Below are 20,853 nucleotides of genomic sequence, written 5' to 3'. Positions count from 1 at the left end.
ATGTTTTACTGGTTAAGTGGAAATGGAGACTCAGGACTTTTCTGTCCTAGTTGGTTTTGAATTTTGATCCTACAGGTTTTGGCCTTCTCTGAGTAGCTGGGAATATAGGTATGAATCCTGGATTCCCACTAAACATGGAGCAGGTGCTTGCTCTCCTCATTTACGTCATAGAGTAAGGTAGTTACTGCCAGAGCCCCAAGGCAAGAAAAGGAATAAAACTGTTCTTACTTGCAAATTATATGATTACTTACACAGAAGGTTCCCAAGAATCCATGAAACAGTTCTAGAACTAGCGAGTTAAGTTTTTAGTAAGTTTGGAGAATACAAGTGAACCCAAAAATCAATAGTATTCCTATAGACTTTGAAAAACCATGTGAATATGAAAATTAAAAACAGTACCATTTAGAGAAAGGGAGGAGAGGAAAGAGAAAAGAGAAATGTTTAGGTATTAAGAAAACCAAACATGTCCAGGAATCTTTGCTGCAAACCATGAAACACTGGAAAAAGTGAAAATGGAGGTATGTGCTGGATCAGAAAGAAGACTGGAGAATGTGGTTTCCCTCACACTCATTTTAGGTTCATTTGGCAGTTTTGTCTTTCTGAAAATTTTTTTGTAAAGGTAAGATTCTTCTAAAATTTATAGGGAAAGACCAAGGAACTAGAATAAAGTTTTTTTTTTTTTTTCAAAAAGAAAAATCAGATAGATATCCATATTCAGTTAAACAGAAGAGCAAATCTAGCCCCACACAAACATGCCCAACTGGTTTTTGAGAAAAGCATAAAGCAATTCAATGGAGAGAAGATAACACCCCAGATGCTGCTGGGCAATGAGAAATACTCAGGCAAACATCACCTTTGACCTAAGTCTTACATCTCATACAGAACACACCATGAGCTTAAATATTAAAACACAGAATCTATAAAAGTTTTAGAAAAAATATATATAGAAGAAAATCTTGAGGTTCTAGGTTTAGGCAAAGAGGTTTTTGTTTTTGTTTTTTTGCTTGGCCCATGAAAAATGGATCAGACAAAAAAATAAAACTTTTCCCAAAGTAGACCCTGTTTTGAGAATGGAAAAGCAAGTTACAGATTAGGAGAAAAGATTTTATGTCACATATGTAACAAACAATTAGTATCTAGGACTACTATAGATTCCTGCCCCCTGCCAGTTTTAACAGTGAAAGAATCCACGTTGCATTCAAATGTCGATAGAACATGTGAAGAGACATTTAAATGGGTCCCACCCAGACACCTATGTTCACATGTTGCCACTCTAACTCACCAGGCTGCTATTAGGAGATGAGGCCTTTGGGAGATGAGTGGGTCATGGAGGAGCCCCGACCAATGTGATTAGTGCCGTTATCATAGTGGTCTGAGCCACCCATTTCTCCACCACCATGTGATGTTCAATAAAAAGACTTCGCTCTCTGGAGATTGGTCCTTATCAGACACAGTCTGCTGGCCTCCTTGATGTTGGTCTTCCCAATCTCCAGACTGCAAGAAATAAATTCCTGCTGTTTATAAGCCAGTCTGTTATTTATAAGCCACTCATACTGTGATATCATTTTAGTAGTCCAAACTAAGACAGATGGCAAATACACATGAAAAGATGTTCAACATCATTAGCTATTAGAGAAAGGCAAAGTAAAGCCACAGTGAGATATTATTACATGGTTTCAAAACAAAGATGCTGGCCAAGAGATGGAGAAACAGTCACTTCCTCATTGCTGCTGGGGACACAGTGTACACAGTCACCTGAGCTACAACAGTTTGACAGTTGCTTAAGAAATAGCATCTGACTACCATGTGACCATTGAATGCCCATGGGTATTCAGGAGAAGTCAGGAGTTTACACAAAACCCTGGCTTGCACTATTTATAGCAGCTGTACTCATACTAGCTGTAAACATCTGAGATGTTCTCTAGTAGGCAAATAATTTGATTCCCATGTTAGGGCACACACTTAGCAACAGAGAGGAAAAACTTAGCACAGTCTTGGTGAACCCCCAGAAAAGTATGCTGAGTGAAAAAAGCCAAACCATAAAGGTTGCGTTTTGTAAGATTCCATTATAATATTCTTGAAATGTCAACATTATGGGAGAACAGGTTACTGCTTAAGGAGGGAAAGGGAGGGGTATAGCTATAAAAGGGAAGGATGCTAGTAGCATGGTTGTAAAGTTTGGAATGATATTGCTATTACAGGAAGTTGAGTAAAAGGTACCCGATATGTGTATTGTAATTTGTTTTTAAATCATACTAGGGATTGAACTTGGGTCCCTGTAAACTAAAGTCCCTGCTAAGCAGGCACTTTACCACTTGTGTATTTTCATGACAGTGTCTTTATATCCAGTCCAGCCTGGGCTGAAATCCTCCCATGTGCTTCTTGAGTTACTGGGGATGACAGGTGCACACCACTGTGCCCAGCCATTGTGCTTCCCTTGTAGCTAGGATAATAGGCTCCTGCTACTTATACAGCAATTGGATGAAGATGGTTTTGTGGATTTTTTTTAATGGCCTTGAACCATAATCCTCTGCTCTCTCTCCCAAGTAAGTAAATTACTGAGTTGGGCCACCATGTCTGGATTTTTCCCTGTACTATTTCTTAGCTGCACATGAATCTGTGCAGTTTAAAAGTTCAAAAGTTTAATTAGGCCAGACATGGTAGTACAAACCTGTAATTCTAGCTACTTGTGAGGTAGAGATAGGAGGAACAAAGTTTGAAGCCAGCCTAAGCAAAAAGTTAGCAATACACCATCTCAACAATTAAGCTGGCATGGTGGTTCATGTATTAAGACAGTCAAAAGTTAGGATGCTGAGTTTGCAGAAGGCCTTAACAAAAGCTGTGTCATTGAAAGGATAATCCACACTTGGATCAGTCTGAAGCATTACCCTCTATGTCACCTTGGAACGAAAACATGGAACTTTATACTAGAGTGATGACAGGTCAGTCAAGTTTTGGCAGAGCCTCCCAGCAGAAGTAGTTTCCAGAAATGACTTTATTCTAAGGAAGTCTTTTCCTGTACAGTGGCTAAGAAAAACAACCTAAACGCTGGCATCTTGTCTACCACCCAACACCTGGTGGAAAAGGGCCTGCCTCTGAGCTATACCAGCCTGGCTCTGGTGATTGCTGCTACACTGGACCAGGTGGTGGTGGCCCAGGATGCTCTGAGCTGCTTTTGTCCTGGGAAAAAGGTTTAAGGAGGGATCAGATCCCCATGCTCATGGCTTCATGTTCTCTTGCAGACGTGCACTGTTGCTTTGCTCAGCATCCTTTACCCCGATCAGCCGTCGGACCTATGCTAGTGAGGTGAACCCGGTGAGTGAAAGCCCAGCCACATGGGAACCAGCAGCATGGTCAGGGCCTTTCCCTCTGGGAATCATTCCTGAGCTACCCTCAGGACACTCTGACTTCCCTCCCTCCCCCCTTCCTTCCCTCCCTCTTTCTTTCCCTCCTTCCCTTCCTTCCTTTCTTTCTTTCTTTTGCAAGTCCTGGGGCTTGAACTCAGGACCTGAACACTGTCCCTGAGCTGCTTTTTGCTCAAAGCTAGCACTCTACTACTTGAGCCACAGTGCCACTTTCAGCTTTTTCTGTTTATGTGGTGCTCAGGAATTGAACCCAGGATTTTGTGCATGCTAGGCAAGCACTCTACTGCTAAGCCACATTCCCAGCCCCACAGAGCCACTTTCTCCCAAAGTCTTCCATCAGTAAAGAAGCTGCACTCCAGCCAGGGAGATATCAGTGGAGGCCTGCTGGGTGTAACCAGCTGTTAGACTCTGGGATCTCTTGGCCCCAGTTTCAGCTGCAGCTCTGTCACTAACGCCATTGGGCATTAAAGAAACTTTCATGCCTCATTGGTAACATGGAGTAATAATCCTACTCACTCTAAGGCTTGGAGATCCTAGGTTTCATACATCTCTTGTAAATTAGTAGGAACTGGGTACAAATCACATATGTGCAGTAAATCCTAAACTTAGTAAATATATCTCCGATGATGAAAGATCATGGTCCCCAAAGCACGAGTCATTTCCCCAGGCAGCACAGTGAGTTGTGAGTTGGTGGCAGAGTCTGTCTTGGAACCTGGTCTTATCTTGAGTCTGGGCTCCTTTCAGTGCACATTGGTGTTTGGTACTTCTCCACACAAGAGCCAGGTGGGAGGGTGAGGCCTAGACTAGTCATCAAACACTAATGCCATTGCGTAGCGTGTGTGGGAGGCAGAGTCACTACCACAGGACACTGCATTCCTAACATGGACTCTCATTTTCTGATAGGCTGGCAGCAAAGCTGTCCTGATCACAGGCTGTGACAGTGGATTTGGGTTCTCCTTGGCCAAGCATCTGCATTCAAAAGGCTTCCTTGTGTTTGCTGGCTGCTTGATGAAGGTAAGAGAAGGGTTGTCTTCTTCACTATTGGCCTCCACAAGACTCACTATTCTGTAGTTGGTAGAAAAAAATTACATTCTAGCTCATCTGTTGCTTAAAATAGCTTATACCTTTTTTTACTTGCTCAGTCTGACTTGTTCTTCATAGCCTTTCCATCCATCAGTCATTCATTCATCATTTGCCCATCCATTTATCATCCATCCATCATCTACTCATCTATCCATCATTTATTCATCACTATCATACATCCATCATCTACCTATTCATCCTATTTTCTTTTCAACTGCCTGGATCAAGACTAGGCCTCTGCCACTCTTATCTGCTTGTTCATTCAGCAAATATTTACACAACACACACAGTGAGCTGACAATGTTTGTAGCCTGTAACGAAGCTGGGAAAAGTCTTTGCTTTGGGGGAACTTAGATCCAAGGCAGGAACAGAGACAATAAGACAAGTAAACTGCTGCTGGGAAGGATAATCAGAACCACTGAGAAAAGCAGAGCAGGAAAGGAAGGTAGAGTGTGTGTGGACATGTTCAAGGGCTTTCAGCTTTCTGGAAGGAAGGACTTTACCAAAGAGATGAATTAGTGCTGCCTCACCCAAAAGAAGCGAAAGAGCAGGTAATGAGGATGTGTTGATGTCTCACGTGTTGGAGAAACAGCAGGATGCCATTGTGGCTGGAGCAGAGTGCTAGAGGGAAGTAGCTGTGGGGTCCAGATCTGTACCCTATCCTTGTGGAAAGCCCTGTGGGAGGTGATGTCTCATCACCATCTGGAAGAACAAACAAGAGTGCCTGTAATGGGTGGAGGTCACATATCCAGGCACCACTAATGGTTCAAGATGGTGAAAGCCTGGCATCCAGGTAGAGGAGGCACACATGACAGGACCAGGCCAGGAAAGCCCTGCAGGCCCTGACACCAGGCATGGCCAACAGCCCCATTTCACCAAATGCACTGACTCGGGCCACATCATTCACATTTCTCCCCCCCTCCCCTCCCCCTCCACAGCTTTGGAGCAGATCAGTCACTGTTGTTTGTGACGTGTTGCTTCTGGTTTTCATACCCTCTGGTTCTCCTCAGCTCCTTTGTTGGATCTTTCTTCCATTTATCGTGAAAATGTTATAGTGCCTGGTGTCTCCTCTCTCCGCTGTTTCTAATATGTGTGGCAAGATGCTCACAGACAGCTGGGCTCAGTGGCTCATACTTGTAATCCCAACTACTTGGGAGATAGTGATAGCAAAATCAATTTGAAGCCCCCTTGAGTAAAAGAAGACAATAAGTGAGTAAGAAAAAAAAAAAAAAAAACACTGGACGTGATAGAATGCCCCTTTAATCCCAGCTATGTAGGAGGTATATGTAGGAATGAGGCTAGCTCTGGGAAGACACACAGACCCTATATGAAAAAAACCTAAAGCAAAAGGGCTAGTTTGGCATGCCTGCCTAGTAAGTGTGGTCCTAAGTTCAAACCCTAGTGAGCGAGAAAAGAAAGAAAAAAGAAAAAACTCTCACACATGACATATGTCCTCACCCTGCCTGAAGTTCAAGACCACCTGATACAACACCATGGGCGAGTAGACAAGCCTCTTCTGTGAGGATGAGCCCCTGCCTCAGCAATGTGAAAGGTCCAGAGGCTAGAAAGAGCTGCCAGTGTGCTTTACTGTTCCCCTCCTGTCCCAGGTGGGAAGCATGGGCCTGGGGGACTGCTTGGAGAGCTGGTGCCCACAGAATGTAGCACTGGTGTTTACCAAAAGAAATCTAAAGGTCCGGGAATGAGGCTGGAGTGGGTGGTCAGTGAGCAGAGCTGCGCAGGGACAGCAGGGCACAGCTGCCTGGCCCTGTGTGGACATCAGGGAGGACTGGCTAGACTCAATGTAAGGTGAGATGGCTAGGAGGTTGTCTCCAACTACAGGAGGCACATGTGGATTGGAGCTTCCAAGGTACCGGGCCTCTGCATACACTCAGGTACACTCAAGTGGGCAGAGCCAGCTCTTCTGCTTTGGACAGCCCAAGGTCACAGCACACAGGCTGCCTCAGCATATTAGATTCTGTCCTCGGGGCTGGCCCACCTTCACAAGGTCAGAGATGAAGAAGTAGGAGAGGAGAAAGGAGAAAGGAAATGGGGAGAAAGAACCTCCACTACCATTTCCTGGCTTTCCATACTCCCCTAGGCTTCCATTTGGAGACAGATTTTGGAGTTTGATTGTCCAACTGAGCTCGTTTGCAGTTTTTTGTTAGTAGGTTGAGTTGGGCTAGATCCTTAAACAAATAGTCATATGATTGGAAAAACTCCAGAACTTTCCTGAAATACTGTTCAGGGGCAGAAAACCTTACAGGTGAGGCCTAACAAGGTAATGAGAGCAAGCAATACTAGACCAAGTCTACCAGACACCAACCCTGCAGGGCCAAAGCCTGGCCCTGAACAGCAGGATAAATGGATATACTTCAGAGACTGGGAAGGGGAACCAGGCTGGGGTATGGCCCAGGCAGTCAGGCCTTGGCCTGTGGGCTGATGGATCCAGAGGGGTCAGAACACCAGCGTCCACAGCCAGCAGGTGGAAGGTGTTGTGGCAAGCTGACAGCCCCTGGCTACAAAGAGCAGGGTGTGGAGGCTGCTTGGGGGTGGCTGGTTCCTGGGATTGTCTGACAGGAGAAGGACGGAGGGGCTTCTTCTTGGGATTGCATCAGCAATATCACCATGTTAGTGTGAGGTTACCGTAAGGAGAGGTCTAAGGAGAGTCCACAGTGTTCTGAGTGATGGTGATGGGTTAGTTAAGCCGGGAGAAGAGGAAGGACACTCGCAAGTCTCTGAGATAGTCTGTAAACAATGTCAGCAACCTCTTTGAGGTGCAGACTATTAGGTTCCTTCCAAGGGGGCATTGGAAAGACCACCCCATTAAAGGCATATTAAAGCCACATATGTGTTTTCCTGGTGTCACATGCCATCTGTGGAAAAGAGATGTCCAGGCACTGCTGCTCCCTCCCCCCACCCCAACTCCCAGCCAGGACTGGAAGACAGTACCCAGGGTGTTATGTTTTGGGGAGCCCTTAGAATGAGAGCAGTCCAGAAGCTCTATCCTTTAGAGCTGGTACCTGGCTGTCAAACTAGGGAAGGCTGGCACATCCAGGTCACGTTAGAGCCAAGCCTTAGACTCAGTGAGCGTCCACCATGGCTGCTATGTGCAGAGAAGATTGGGCATAACTTGCCTTCCTGGATCCAGGCCTGGACAGAGACTCGGGACTTCTATGGGCTTCTAGGGGAGGTTCCCTGAGACAGGTACCAAACTGCCATGACCCTTGAGGGGTAGGAGGTGTGTGGAGGGAGAGCCACCTCTGATACCTGTGTTGTCTGTACCCTGTCCCTCCTCCCCGTCCCCAAACAGGAGGGCCCCTCCTCCAGCACATTGCCTGATCGCTCCTGGGCAGTCCCTGCATGCCATGAGAAACACACTCTTCACTCTGAGTCAAACTTCATTTCTTGACCTTGACTCTGTTCTCGGGGAACACATAGAACATCCATGTCCCCTCAAGTCTCATCCTCAGGGTGATAGTCTCCAATATTCAGCACTATTTGACACAGCTGCTTCTGAAATTGTGTGACGTGGCTTCCCTGTGCTTGGGATGAAGCCCATCTGGTGCAGACCACTGACCAGCCCTAATGCACACTGACATCCCGCTCCTGCCCCTGCCTTGCTTGTTCTGTGTTTGCTTATTCTTCACTGCAAGCTATGTGAACCCTGGGCTAGCCCTGGCTTCTGCAGCTTCTCCAGTTCACTGTTCCATTCACCACTCAGAAACCTTGCTGCCAGTTAAGTTATGACTGTTAGTGTTTTCACATTGAGTGAGAAAAACATGTATAATAGCACAGGATGGCATGTGAGCGTACAGCCTCCCTCTTGATGGTAGGGCTAGTGACAAAAAGCATGCCAAGTACTTAGCACCATGCTCAGCAAGCAAACACTCAGGAAATAATGTCTGCTTTTACTAAGACCCGCTAGTAGCTGAGGCAGTACCCCCAAGCAGACTTTTGCCCACTGCTCCAGCCTCACATCCACCACTTTTTTTGGCCTATAATGTATGGCCTGTGGTGACAGCACCTTGCCTCGTCCAGAAGTACTCCATCTAGTGCTGTCCTCAGCTGTCTTCTCCACTGAAGTGCTGCGCCTCCTATGACTCTATTACCAACCATAGGTTTCCAGAGCCAGCCACCCTCCTATGGTCATCTCCCTGAACTTGACTTCTGAGCACAAAGACTGAATTCTTCCTCTTTGTGTCTCCAGTTCCTAGCACAGCATCAGGATGTCACAGAAGCCCAAGAAAGGTTTCCAAAATGAAGCCCATTTTTGTCATGTTTGATTTGTGTGTGTGTGTATATGTATGCATGTGCGTACGCGCGCACATGCATGTTGACACCAGGGCTTGCATTCAGGGTCTCACCCTCTTGTTTTGTTCACTCAGGCTGGAGCGCTTACCACTTGAGCCATACATCTTAATTTCTGGCTTTTAGCTGGTTAATTGCATAAGTCTCACAGACTTTTCTGCCATAGCTGGCTTCGAAGTATGATCCTTCGATCTCAGCCTCCTGAGTAGCTAGAATTATAGGAGTGAGCCACCAGCACTGGGTTGAATTTGTATAGTGCTTTCTAGTTTAGCAAGTTTTTGAAAAATTGATTTTCGCATTATACTGATCTATGCAGGACAGGTAGTAGTATTCTTGTTTTGTATCCAAAAAAAACTGAGTATCTATTGAGGTCACACCTGAGTGGCCAGGAACTGAACTAGAATTGGAGCCTGGCTCTGGTCCCTTACTAACTGGAGCTTGGTAGGTCCTTGTCTCAGCATAGTGGTGCCAGACTGGCAGCCCTCTCTGGTCAGATGACTTGTGGACATGCTTTGGCCCACATTGTTTTTGTTTTAATGTGAATTAGTTGCCAATGCTTTAAAAATTAGGAGAAATACCGGTTACTAGCTTAAAAAAGATAAGCTTTTATATTTTATAGCCACAGGGGCAACAGCTGGCATGAACTCTCCTCCCAGGCTCCCCTCCACTATCTGTACTCACCTAAGCTTGCAGTCCCACAAGGAGAAAGGAGGCTTTAGTGAGGCTGGGGGTAGGGTCTCCATCCTGCCCACAGGTGCACTTACCTTGGCATTGGGATAATTATCAGTGCTCCTGGGCTTGCTAGAACCATGTACTGGTGGGCGCTTCTAGAGAACACTAGTCCTATTGTCAGCCAGCCTGGGTCTCTAGTCTGCCCCAGAGTAAGAAGGAATGATGTGAATGCATGTATCCCTTCATCTTCCAGGACAAAGGAGATGCTGGAGTCCAGGAGCTGGACAACTTGAAAAGTGACCGATTGAGAACCATCCAACTTAATGTATGTAACAGTGAGGAGGTGGAGAAAGCGGTGGCCACAGTCCAATCAATCCTGGATGACCCAGAGAAAGGTAGAGCACCTTGGAGTCTCAAGGGCAGTGTGTCTGTGTGTGTGTGTGTGTCTGTGTGTGTGTGTGTGTGTCTGTGTGTGTCTGTGTCTGTGTTTGTGTGTCTGTGTGTAGCATTTGGAAGGGGCCCTGCCTGTCCTGCCAAAGGACTCATTTCTTTGTAGCTTTAATTCCTCCTGCATAGTAGAAGGAAGTGGATTGGATTCAACCTGCTAGTACAATACAGCAAGGTAAAATATAGTCCAAAGCCACTTCAGAATCTTTATGTGTTGATTCAGGCCAGCTCAGCCAGTGCTCATTGAACGCCCACTCTGAGCCAGGAGATGGGTAAGTACTAGGGTCTCAAAGATGGCCAAGACATAGTCTCCCCTAAGGACTTTATTGTTCAGTGGGGAACTGATTGAAACCCCAGGGAGCAGAGCAGCCCAGGAAAGAGGGATGAGTCCAGTCTCAAGTGTGGTGGGTAGTGGAAATGGCTCAGTGCACCAGACAATGGGGAAGGCCAGGCTAAGAAGAAAACAGAAGATGAACTATGGTGGGAAGCAGTCTGTGATATACTGGAGCCTGGTGAGTGCCTTGGCTCTAAATTGAGTCTGGTGGAGATGTTGGTAGTAAATGAAGTTGGGAAGAGGTCATCTATGGGCACCCTGTAAAAGGAGTGTGGCTGATCTCCTGAGAACCTGGATGCTATCCTGAGGGGACAGCCAGGAAGCTTCCTCCGAGGACTGTGAGAGGTGGGGCTAAAAGAGAGAATGGATTTGTTGTCTAGCCCAGTGATGGGCAGATCTGATTCAAGGTCAAGCTGGCCAGACTTGGCTTGGATATGAGGATGTAGAAGAGGCAAGAGAGATCTCCATCTCACACACCTAGACCCCGCCACTGCAGGGGCAGAATGAGGGCTGGGAAGAAGCTCAGGTGCTCATGGGACACCCTGAGGCATGCTCAAAGGGAATGTAAGTGGTTTGGGGTAAAGGTAGCGGGGGAGGGGAGGCAGCTGTCATAGAGATTAGACAAGAGTTCCACAAACCTAAAGGAATACCAAGTTAGGAGTGTTAGGAAAGATCTAGCAGACGAAAAGAAGGAGACAGAGACCTCAACAGATCAATCAGAATTTAATTATCACTGAACAGGGCATGGAACAATAGGAGATACATCAGGCAAGGATGGTTTTAGGGTTTAAATATAGTTGAATTTGAGAATTTCGGATTTGTAGTGTCCTTGTAGATGTAGCAAAAGGTTGTGTTTTGGTCTTGTGATGTGGCAGAAGGTCTGGTACCTTCAGATAAGACTAGATGAGGTATTGTTGAGAATAGCTCAAGGATAAGGATTCTTATTAAGATTTCCGGGAGGAGATTTCCAGGAAGGGTCCCCCAGGGAGGGTGGTCAGTGGGCCAAAGGAGCAACATTGAATTATGAGAGCAAAGCAGATTCCCATCAGTGGGCTAGTAGCCAACAGGATCAAGTACGACAGAAGGTTCCTGTAGTGTGATCATTCAAGTGTCCTTCCAGCCCAGCCATGTGGAAGACTGTGACAGGAGGGGCTCTGCTGTCCAGCTTGGGGGACAGGGACCATGGTCATCTAGAATCTAGTGGGGAATGGATGGGCTTTGTGGAGCTGGTCCTTGCTGCAGTACCTAGGGAAGAGCGAGTCTATGCCACTGACCCCTGAGTCCCTTGGAAAGGACCTTGTTTAGGCACAGTGGGTAGGGACACTCTGTCGAGCAGCAACTGTAGTAGCTGGGTGGAGAGCAGGGGCAGGCAGACTGTCACTTGTGTCATTTCTGTAGCTCAGGGCCACCACTCTACCCTAGCTAGATAGGCCATTCCAGGCTGCTGCATTGTAGAATTCACTGAACATCTGTTTAATAATTAACAGGCAGAGTCTGCACTCCTGCCCCATTAAGAAAAGGCAGGATGGGTCCCACTGGGATGATTACCAGCCTGCCTGGTCCTGGCTATGGTAAATCCTCCTCCCTCACCCTTCCTAGGCAGCTGGGATATTGCCTTCATAAACTACTAGGTGAGAAAGCAGCTGCAGTCAGCTCCTGGGAACCATTGATTTACAGCCTGAGGCTTTGGTGACTTGAAGGAGTCACCACCTGAGCACAGAATGGGGCTACTCAGAGCCACGAGGATAGAAAACACCTCTGTCCTCTGTACTGGATTGATCGCAGGGCCCTCACCCAACTACACAAAGTGAGGTGCACCCAAGACACACAGACCTTTCCCTGCTGCCTTTTCCATACAGTGCACTCTGAGAGGTTGAGTAAACCATGCACCATGACCTTAACCAGTACTGCATCTGTTAGAACAAGATTTGAAAGTTGTTATTGGTGGTGGTGGTGGTGGTGGTGTATGTGTGTGCACTTGGGGGTGCGTGCACATGCCTGCCAATCCTGAGGCTTGAACTCAGGGTGCTGTTCCTGAGCCTTTGTGTTCAAGGCTCTACCATTTGAGCCACAGCTCCACTGCCAGCTTTTTCATTGTTAATTGGAGATAAGAGTTTCACAGAATTTTCTGCCAGGCTGGCTTTGAACCATTATCCTCACACCTCAGCTTCCTGAGTAACTGGGAGTGAGGCATTAGTACCCAGCAAGATTTGAAAAAAGAAAGTTAATCTGTCAGATAATGAATTTGTGTGCTTCCTCCCCTTCCTTCTCTTCACCTCTAGTTCCCTCCCTTTCTCTCCTTTTCCTCCCTTTCCTCTCTACGAGAAAAGTAGCACTAATCTCCCTTTCTCAGGCAGTACTGACTTTGAACTCCAGATGGCACTTTCCTAGAACGTTTCTACTAGCCATAATGCCTTTTGATTCATATCATAAGCACCAAGACAGGAGAATATCAGGAGCCATGTGTGCCACCATAACACTGGGGTGCATTTTGGGGGTTTGATGCCCTTCATCCTAGCTCCATGAGACAGTAGCCTGGGGAGCCAGCTTCAGGAGGTGAGATGAAGAGGATTGTGCCATCTGCCACTAGCCCCTTTCCCTCAATTGGACTGTGAGATGCTGGATGGGCATCTGGAGCCATCCCTCCCTGCCTTCCCCTCCCTCAAGGAAAAGCTGGGTGAGTGGGCAGCTGGCAGGCTGTGGGTGTGGTTACGACTTGGCACTGTTACTTACCAGTCAGTCAGTAAACATCTATTGAGTACTTGCTAAGCCCTAGTATGGGGTAGTATGCTATGTCCCAGAAAAGGTATAGCCCTGACCTGGCGGGAAAAGCTGTGGTTGGGAAACAGTCTACTTGCTGGCTTCATGCCCTGAGGCATGATGCTATGAATCTGGAAAGAGAAACTTGTGCCTGATGGCTCCCATGTGGGGCTCATCTTGCCCATCTGTGATGTGGGCATGTGTACTTTGAGCTGCCTTGTGCTCACCCTAGACCTGACCACCATGAGAGCCCAGGAAGAACTGCCACAAAAGCAGCCTAGCAGCTGAGGCTTTCAGGTGGAGTAATGAGATGGGGAGAAGCCTGGAAGTGGCCTTGTTAGTTCTGCAGGATGAAACCCGCGGAAGCAGAGAGTGTCTGGCAAAAGGAAGATGAGCCTGGCCCAGGGCTGGTGGTAGGTAAACAAGGTCCCTGGGGCTGTTCTAAAGGCGCAGCCTCAGTTGCCTCCTCCAGATAGGGGACAATTTAGCATCTATACCTTTGGTTAGGGAGGAACCCTGTGAGTTATAGAGCTTATCTGGAGACCAACTGGAAGCTTATTTCAGGGCCTGGCCACTGTCATTCAGATCTTTTTCAGTCATGTTAAATGTCCTTGATCTCTGACACCTTAACCAGGGTGATTCATTAGGGAAAAGCCAAGCAGTAGAGGAGTTAAAGATGAAAGGGAAGCCATTAGCAGAGGTACAGTAAGTGTGGGAAACCTGAGGGGTTGGTTGTAGTTGGGGAGCTGGGGACCTTTAGGACACTCAAGTGGAATTAGTGGGCAAGAGCAAGAGGGGAGCCGGGCGCTGGTAGCTCACGCCTGTAATCCTAGCTACTCAGGAGGCTGAGATCTGAGGATCACGGTTCAAAGCCAGCCTGGGCAGGAGAGACCGTGAGACTCCTTTCTCCAATAAACCACCAGAAAACCGGAAGTGGCGCTGTAGCTCAAGTGGTAGAGCACTTGCCTTGAGCTGAAGAGCTGAGGGACAGCGCCCAGGCCCAGAGTTCAAGCCCCACGACGGACCAAAAAAAAAAAAAGAGCAAGAGGGGAAGGCTGGCGTAGGGGAAGAGGGCCATGGGAAACACTGAGGTGGGGTGATGTTGGGACTGAAGGCTGCTGGGGATGGGGGTATTCAGAACATTGGCTTAGGACTGGAGAGCTACTGGTCAACTCTTCCCCTCAGGTCAGCAGAGCCATCATGTAGGAGTCGTGAACTTGCACAACGTCAGATGTCACTGTTTTACATGGAGGTGGGAGAAGACTATATAGAGCTGCATATCCGTAAGCATGAGCGTGTGAGATGGTCCTGAGTCAAACAAAAAACCAGTGCCATCTTGCATAGGCAAAAAAGTATAGGAAGCCACCTCATCCCTCAGGAGAAGCAGTGTGAGACTAGGAGGCTGGGCTCCTGTCTCTGGCGTACAAGTTTCTACCTGTTTGGGAGGGCGCAGACAATGTTAAAGTGAAGGAAGAACTTCCAGGAGCATCAGCAGACTTGAGTCCTAGAGAGTTGTAAGAGTGGGGAGACTCGGGACAGAGCCCTTAGCGTGCAGTCGCTTAGAGACCCCAGAGAGCATAGAGTAGGGCTGGGACCCCAAGGTAGTGTGTCAGGGGATGCAGAGGGTCGATGCAGTGTGTCCCCAGAAGCCTAGCTATGGGGAGGGAGAAAGCGGGTGGGATAGTTAGAACAGGCTCTTAAGCTAGGCCACTGGTGGTTCATACCTGTAATCCTAGCTATTTAGGAAGTTATGGTAGGAAGAATGGAGTTAAGCCTTTTTCTTCTTAGCCAGGCCAATGGGGAAAAAAAAGTCTACAGGAACCCCTTCTCAACCAATAGGTGGATGCAGAGGCATTTATCTGTCATCCTAGCTTTGTGGGAAGTGTAAGTAGGCAGATTGAAGTCCAGGTACATAAGCAAGCAGTAACTGGGACCCTATCAGAAAAAAAAAAAAAAAGCTGGAGGTGTGGCTTAGCAGTAGAGCATTCACTTAATTCAAGGTTGAGGTCTTGAGTTCAAAACCCAGTATCACCAATAAAAATGTCCTTTAGGATGTGGAGACTTAGTATTTGTAGACATTTGTTCACCTAGTCAATGTATGTTAAACGACTAATGTATACAGAATTGAAGAGAAGGAACTGGGGATGAGGGAAAAGTTGAAGTTGCATAAGGATTGATGGCTTATGATTGGAGAAAAGGTAATAGGCTAAGGTGTGGGCCTTGGCAAGTAGAGGGGGCTTCTGCTGCTTCTGGGAGGGGGTGAGAGGGCAGCTCAGGGAAGCACGGTTGACCTTAAGATGAGAACTGAGAGTGCGAAGCAACCATGGGAGACACTGTTAACCAGCAATTTCCTCTCCTTAATAAATGTCCTTAATTCACCATAATTGAAGGAGAAAGCACTAGAGGTCAGTTCATGAAGCTTTAATTTGAGCAAGACGGAAGGAAAGCAACTAGAGGACAATTACATGTCATTTACACAAACTCATTTCCATGACCAACTGAGAAATCATGGCAGGGCTGGGCTCCCACAGACAAAGAGGCATCTGGGAAGCAGGCTCAACTCTGAGGCTGCACCTTGGGAAGGCGCTTAGGATGTCTAGCTGCAAGAGACCAAAGCCTGGCCTGTTCACTCTTTGTACTTGAACCCAAGGAAGGTCCTGCCAGACAAGCCTGCTGTATTTTGCCCCTCAGTTCAGGATTATCTCCTCAGCCTACTAATGAAACCTGTCTGTCCTTTGGTCTCAGAGACTCAGTTTCCTTTACTGTAAGGTTAGTTAATAAACAAAATGAACTCCAGGAACCTTCTAGCACCAATATTCTCTGAGACGAAAATAGCCAGCTGGCCTTTAGCTCATCTTGGAAGAAGTAGTCAGCCCAGGTCCACCTGAGTGTCCTTCAGGCCTGCAGCCTCACACTGGTTTCTGCCTCTAACAGCAGACAGATAGATACAACTGGGATTCTGGTGACTAGGGATTTCTGAGTTACCAGACCCACCTGTAGCAACCAGCAGACCACCGTAGTTCAGAGGAAGAAGATGAGAGACTGGGGTAATTAGCAAGCTCCCAGAGTGGAGCAGGCTGGGGCCTGAGCAAGGTTTAGCTAAGCCCCTAACTTAATGGATGACCCTAATCCTTTAAGGTAGACTAACTCTATAATCCTCTAGAAGGAGCTTGGCCTGGAAGGTTCCTGAGATGTTCCTGGCTTCTGGCAAGGGGATGGACGTAAGGGAAGCTCAGAAGCCTGCATGAATAACTGGATTGAGGGTGTGGTTGAAATGAGTGGTATGGAAGGGAATGGAAGAGGGTAGGGAAGGTCCCGGCTGTGCCCTGGCAGGGCTGTGTCCTGATGGGCTCAGGTAATTTAGGCAGAGATGACATGATTTAACCCTCTATTTTTCTCCTGGCATTTTGAGGTAACTTACCTAGAAAGTTTCCTGCGAGCCCTCGGACAGGGGCTGGAAGTCATGGGGGCAGAGTGGGGCAAGGGTGACATCTGAGACTGAGGCCACATTTCCTCTTCTATCCAGGAATGTGGGGCCTGGTTAACAATGCAGGCATCTCCACATTTGGGGAGGTGGAGTTTACCAGCATGGAGACCTACAAGGAGGTGGCAGAAGTGAACCTCTGGGGTACGGTGCGGACAACAAAATCCTTCCTCCCTCTTCTCCGAAGAGCTAAAGGTGAGTTGGGAAAATACCATCTTCTTGCCCCCCTGGACCTCTTTAGTGTTCTTTGCACTGAATAGAGACATGTGCCCTGTCCAAGCCAACATCTACAGCAGCAAGACTAAGATCTTGATTTCTGGGACTCTGTTGGGCCTAGGGGTACAGGTTGACAGAGGTGCATGGCTAGCTAGGGAGAGAGAGTAAGCAGGCATTGTGGTGGTCCATGGTTATAATCCCAACACTTAAGGCATGAAGACCTAAGTTGGAGGCCAGTTTAGGCTACATAGCAGTATTAGTCTCAAAAAAAAGGGTGGGACAATAACCAGCACTATTAGCTTACACCTGTAATCCTAGTTACTCAGGAAAACTCAGGTTCAAAACTAGCCTGTGCAGGAAAGTCTGTGAGATTATCTCCAATTAACATCAAAAAGAAAAGAAAGCCAGAAGTGGAGGTGTGTCTCCAGTGGTAGTAGCTCACTAGTCTTGAGGGAAAAGCTAAGGGACAGCACCTAGACCCCAGTACTGACACCAAAAACAAAAAGAAGCAGCAAAGAGAGGAGAAAGTGAGAAAAAATAGAACAACTGAGAGCTTGTCTGTCTGTGTACTGAAGACTTTGCAACACTCATGCTAGGCACCTAACTTAGAGAAATAATAACCTGTGCAAGTGCTCTGTGGACGTGTTATCATAGCATGTGATTAAAGACACGTTAGTATCTCTACTATATTATAACACCACAACTGGAAAGATGAGACAGGGTAATATTAGATTAAGATAATAATAATCAAGATTAAAAATTTGGAGCCAGCACCAGTGGTGCATGCCTGTAATCCTAGCTACTTAGGAGGCTGAGATATGAGGACTGACATTCAAAGCCAGCCCCAGCAGGAAAGTCTGAGAGACTTGTTCTCCCAATTAACCACCAGAAAACCAGAAGTAGCACCATGGCTCAAAGTGGTAGAGAGCTAGCCTTGAGCAAAAGAGCTCAGGGACAGTGCCCAGGCACTGAGTTCAAGCCCCATGACTGGCGAAAAAAAAATTAAATAAAAATATTGTAAAAATTTAAAAAAAAGGAAGACAGATGAAACATCCTATTTCATAACCTCTGAGCATGTAAGCCATCTCCTTAACAAACCACTTCAGAAGTTACTGACTGATTTTTCTCCCTGGAATAGCACACAGATTCATAGAGGTAGCCAACAACAGGAACAAACAGTGCCGCTGTAGGTTTTGAAAGGAAACCCAGTCCCCCAATAACTTCAGACCTAGTAGTGCCAAGATGGACGCTGTGTCCCTCCCTGTGTGGATAGCTTGGGCTGCATGGGCTCTGTCTCCAGCCCGGTCACTCCTAGGGATGCTGTGCACAGAAGCCGTGCTGGGTCCCTGAACCTCCAGGCTAGACCTGGGCCAGAGTACTTTTCAAAGTCCACCACTCCTCCAAGTGCCCAAAACTCTGTCCTCAATCCCAGCCCTGAGGTCAGCTGCAGAATCCTTGTCGCTCCCTAGCCTGCTTCTCTGCACACCTGGGCTCGTCTAGGAAGGCACAGTGTTGAGGTAGAGCTCATCAGCAAAGGTCCTTTCCCCTTCCAGCATGGCCCAGGCTCCCCTTGGCAGCCTAACTCCTGTACTCCTGCTTCTGTACTGCCACCTCCATCCCTAGCGCCATCATGGGTCAGTACTCCCCGTGTGTTTCCCTCTGACCATCTCACTGTGTGAGCTTGAACGTTAAGTTCCATGAGAGGAAGGAGACATCCTATGGTACTGCCATCCCAGCACCAGACTCTGCATGAAGTAGATGTGCAAATCTACACTGACATAGCTGTCCTTCCTTCATTTTCTTCCATGGCATTACTACCCAAAGGACTTACTAGCAGTCCAACAACATAGAGCTCCATGCTCTGTCTGGTTTTGAGTAGTCACATGTATACTTATACTGTGTCCTCCTGGTATAAAAGCCTGCTTCTCACTTGGTCCTCTTTGCCCTCCTGCTTGGTACTGGTACCACCGGGACCCTAGGGAAGATCAGGGATGCTGCTGATGCTTCTGGCTAGTGCCTTGGCTACTGAAGGAGAAGGCCTTATGATTCGGTGGTTCCAAATTGGTCCTATCACAGAGCAATGCAACCTGAGCAGGTGTTTGCTGTTTCCCGTTATAGGCCGAGTGGTCAACATTAGCAGCATGCTGGGTCGCATGGCCAATCCAGCCCGCTCCCCATACTGCATCACCAAGTTCGGAGTGGAAGCGTTCTCTGACTGCCTGCGCTATGAGATGTACCCGCTGGGTGTGAAGGTCAGTGTGGTGGAGCCTGGCAACTTCATCGCTGCCACCAGCCTCTACAGCCCCGAGCGCATCCAAGCCATCGCCAAGAAGATGTGGGATGACCTGCCTGAGGTCGTGCGCAAGGACTATGGCAAGAAATACTTCGATGAGAAAATTGCCAAGATGGAGACCTACTGCAACAGTGGCTCCACAGACACATCCTCCGTCATTGATGCTGTCACACATGCCCTGACCGCCTCCACCCCATACACTCGCTACCACCCCATGGACTACTACTGGTGGCTCCGAATGCAGATCATGACCCACATGCCTGGCGCAGTCTCCGACATGATCTATATACACTGAAACATTTCCTGGCAGCCTCTGTCCAATGAGCCCTGGTGGGGGGAAGTAGGTTGGGGGAAGACAGTTCATATAGTCACCTCTTGATTAACCACTCATGGATTAGCCATTGCCCTAGGAAAACCCATGATAGCAGTAGCCCCACCCGACTTCATGTGGTAAATGGCTCAGGCCTTCACAGTGGGGGTGCAGACAGGGGCCCCTAAGCCTCAGGGCAAATATGGTGCATATCTGTCACATGGCAATTTCATACAGGTTTTTTTTTGGTAAATATCTGTACATTAAAAATTGATTTATTAATAGAGTACCAACTTCCTTTATGTCGTTAAGCCAAAACATTAGTTCAAAAAATTGTCTTGTTTCATCTGTAAACCAGCCTTATAATTGAAAGGACAGATTTTTCTTTTCTGTTCATGAAGAATATGTAGCTAAAGAGAAGACATGAAACTATCCCTTCCCTTTTCTTGTGCTAGTACTAGGGCTTGAACTCAGGACCTGGACACTGTTCCTTTGGCTTTTTGCTCAAGTTCTCCTAATTGAGCCACAGGACTGCTTCCTAGCTTTTTGGTGGTATTGAAGAAAAGAATCTCATGGACTTTCCTGTCTGGTCTTGCTGTGAACCATGACCCCAGTCTCCTGAATGGGCTGATCCAGGATTAGGATTAGGTGTCAGCCACTGGCACCCAGTGGAACTATCCTTTTTATTGCTTAAGAATGGCCCATCCATACTTCAGGCCACTTTGGATCCATTGGATTGAGAAGTGAATTCACCTGAGCCAGTGCCCCTCTGGTACCTACCCTGTACCTCTTTGCAGGGCTATGGTGCTCTGGTGACTCATGGCTGGCAGTCAGTGATTTCCGGCTGTGTGTAAGGGATAGGAGTCATTCTGGGGATTTCCACTTGAGATTTCTCTACTGATTTGAGGATGTGTGCTAGACTTGAGTGGCTCTTGGGCTACATGGACATTTCCTGGTCTGTGTCTGCTTAGTTTTTGCCAAAGGTAGACTGGTGTTAGTTGGAGCTGAAGATGAAGCAGTGGTATCAAGGCCAGGTGCTATGGAATCTTTTCACCTTTACTGTGGCAGAGCTTCAGGGTTGCTTTTGTTGATGGATCACCTTCTTGCTGCAGCTTATTTTTAATTAAGCCAGGATACTATATCATCACTTTTTGGTTTGAAAGCCTGTAATTGACCAAAGACCAGATAATTGGACACAAATGATCATTGCCAAGAGTGCAAACCTAAGGCAGTCCTTAGGGTCAGCTTGGCATATGTGCATCTCACTGGAAGAGTTAGGCCTGCCACTAGAGGGCACCCTTCCACAGCGGTAGCCTGTTTCTCCTTCACTCAAGTCTGAGGTCTCTCCAAGGTGTGTGTCCCACGTTGCCTTGGGGACCAAAGAAGCAGAACCCTTTAGAAATAGCATTCCTGCTTTCCTAGCTGCTGTGTGACCTGAAGCCTGGTGGCAGGAGAAGTCAGAGGGACCTGAGAAGCTGGAACAGGCCATGAAGTGCAAGCAATGCCAAGTCAAAGAACATCTCACAAAACAAATTCAGCTTGCCTTTGGGGCCTTTGCCCCCTTTGCCTATTTAGATGATC

At 47.4% G+C, this 20,853-nt stretch overlaps 1 protein-coding gene across 4 annotated transcripts in view; it reads left to right on the top strand.

Moving 5' to 3' along the window:
• Bdh1 (3-hydroxybutyrate dehydrogenase 1) overlaps positions 1–19,558 on the top strand; it is a 32,315-nt gene extending 12,757 nt beyond the window's left edge. For 3 of the 4 annotated variants that reach the window (XM_042668270.1, XM_042668261.1, XM_042668279.1), the window contains exons 3-7: positions 3,243–3,315; positions 4,269–4,379; positions 9,682–9,823; positions 16,496–16,648; positions 18,788–19,558. In XM_042668270.1, the coding sequence (XP_042524204.1) occupies positions 3,243–3,315; positions 4,269–4,379; positions 9,682–9,823; positions 16,496–16,648; positions 18,788–19,257 (949 nt within the window). In that variant the 3' untranslated portion in view covers positions 19,258–19,558. Of the gene's footprint in view, positions 1–3,242; positions 3,319–4,268; positions 4,380–9,681; positions 9,824–16,495; positions 16,649–18,787 lie in introns of all 4 variants that reach the window. The other variant, XM_042668275.1, reaches the window with a different exon arrangement.
• The last annotated feature ends 1,295 nt before the right edge of the window (positions 19,559–20,853 follow it).

This window comes from Dipodomys spectabilis, unplaced genomic scaffold (genome assembly GCF_019054845.1).
Source record: "Dipodomys spectabilis isolate Male_0828 unplaced genomic scaffold, ASM1905484v1 ptg000017l, whole genome shotgun sequence".
NCBI classification, from domain to species: Eukaryota; Metazoa; Chordata; class Mammalia; order Rodentia; family Heteromyidae; genus Dipodomys; species Dipodomys spectabilis.
Note: the sequence above shows the minus strand (reverse complement) of the source record. Positions and strands in the feature narration are given on the sequence as shown.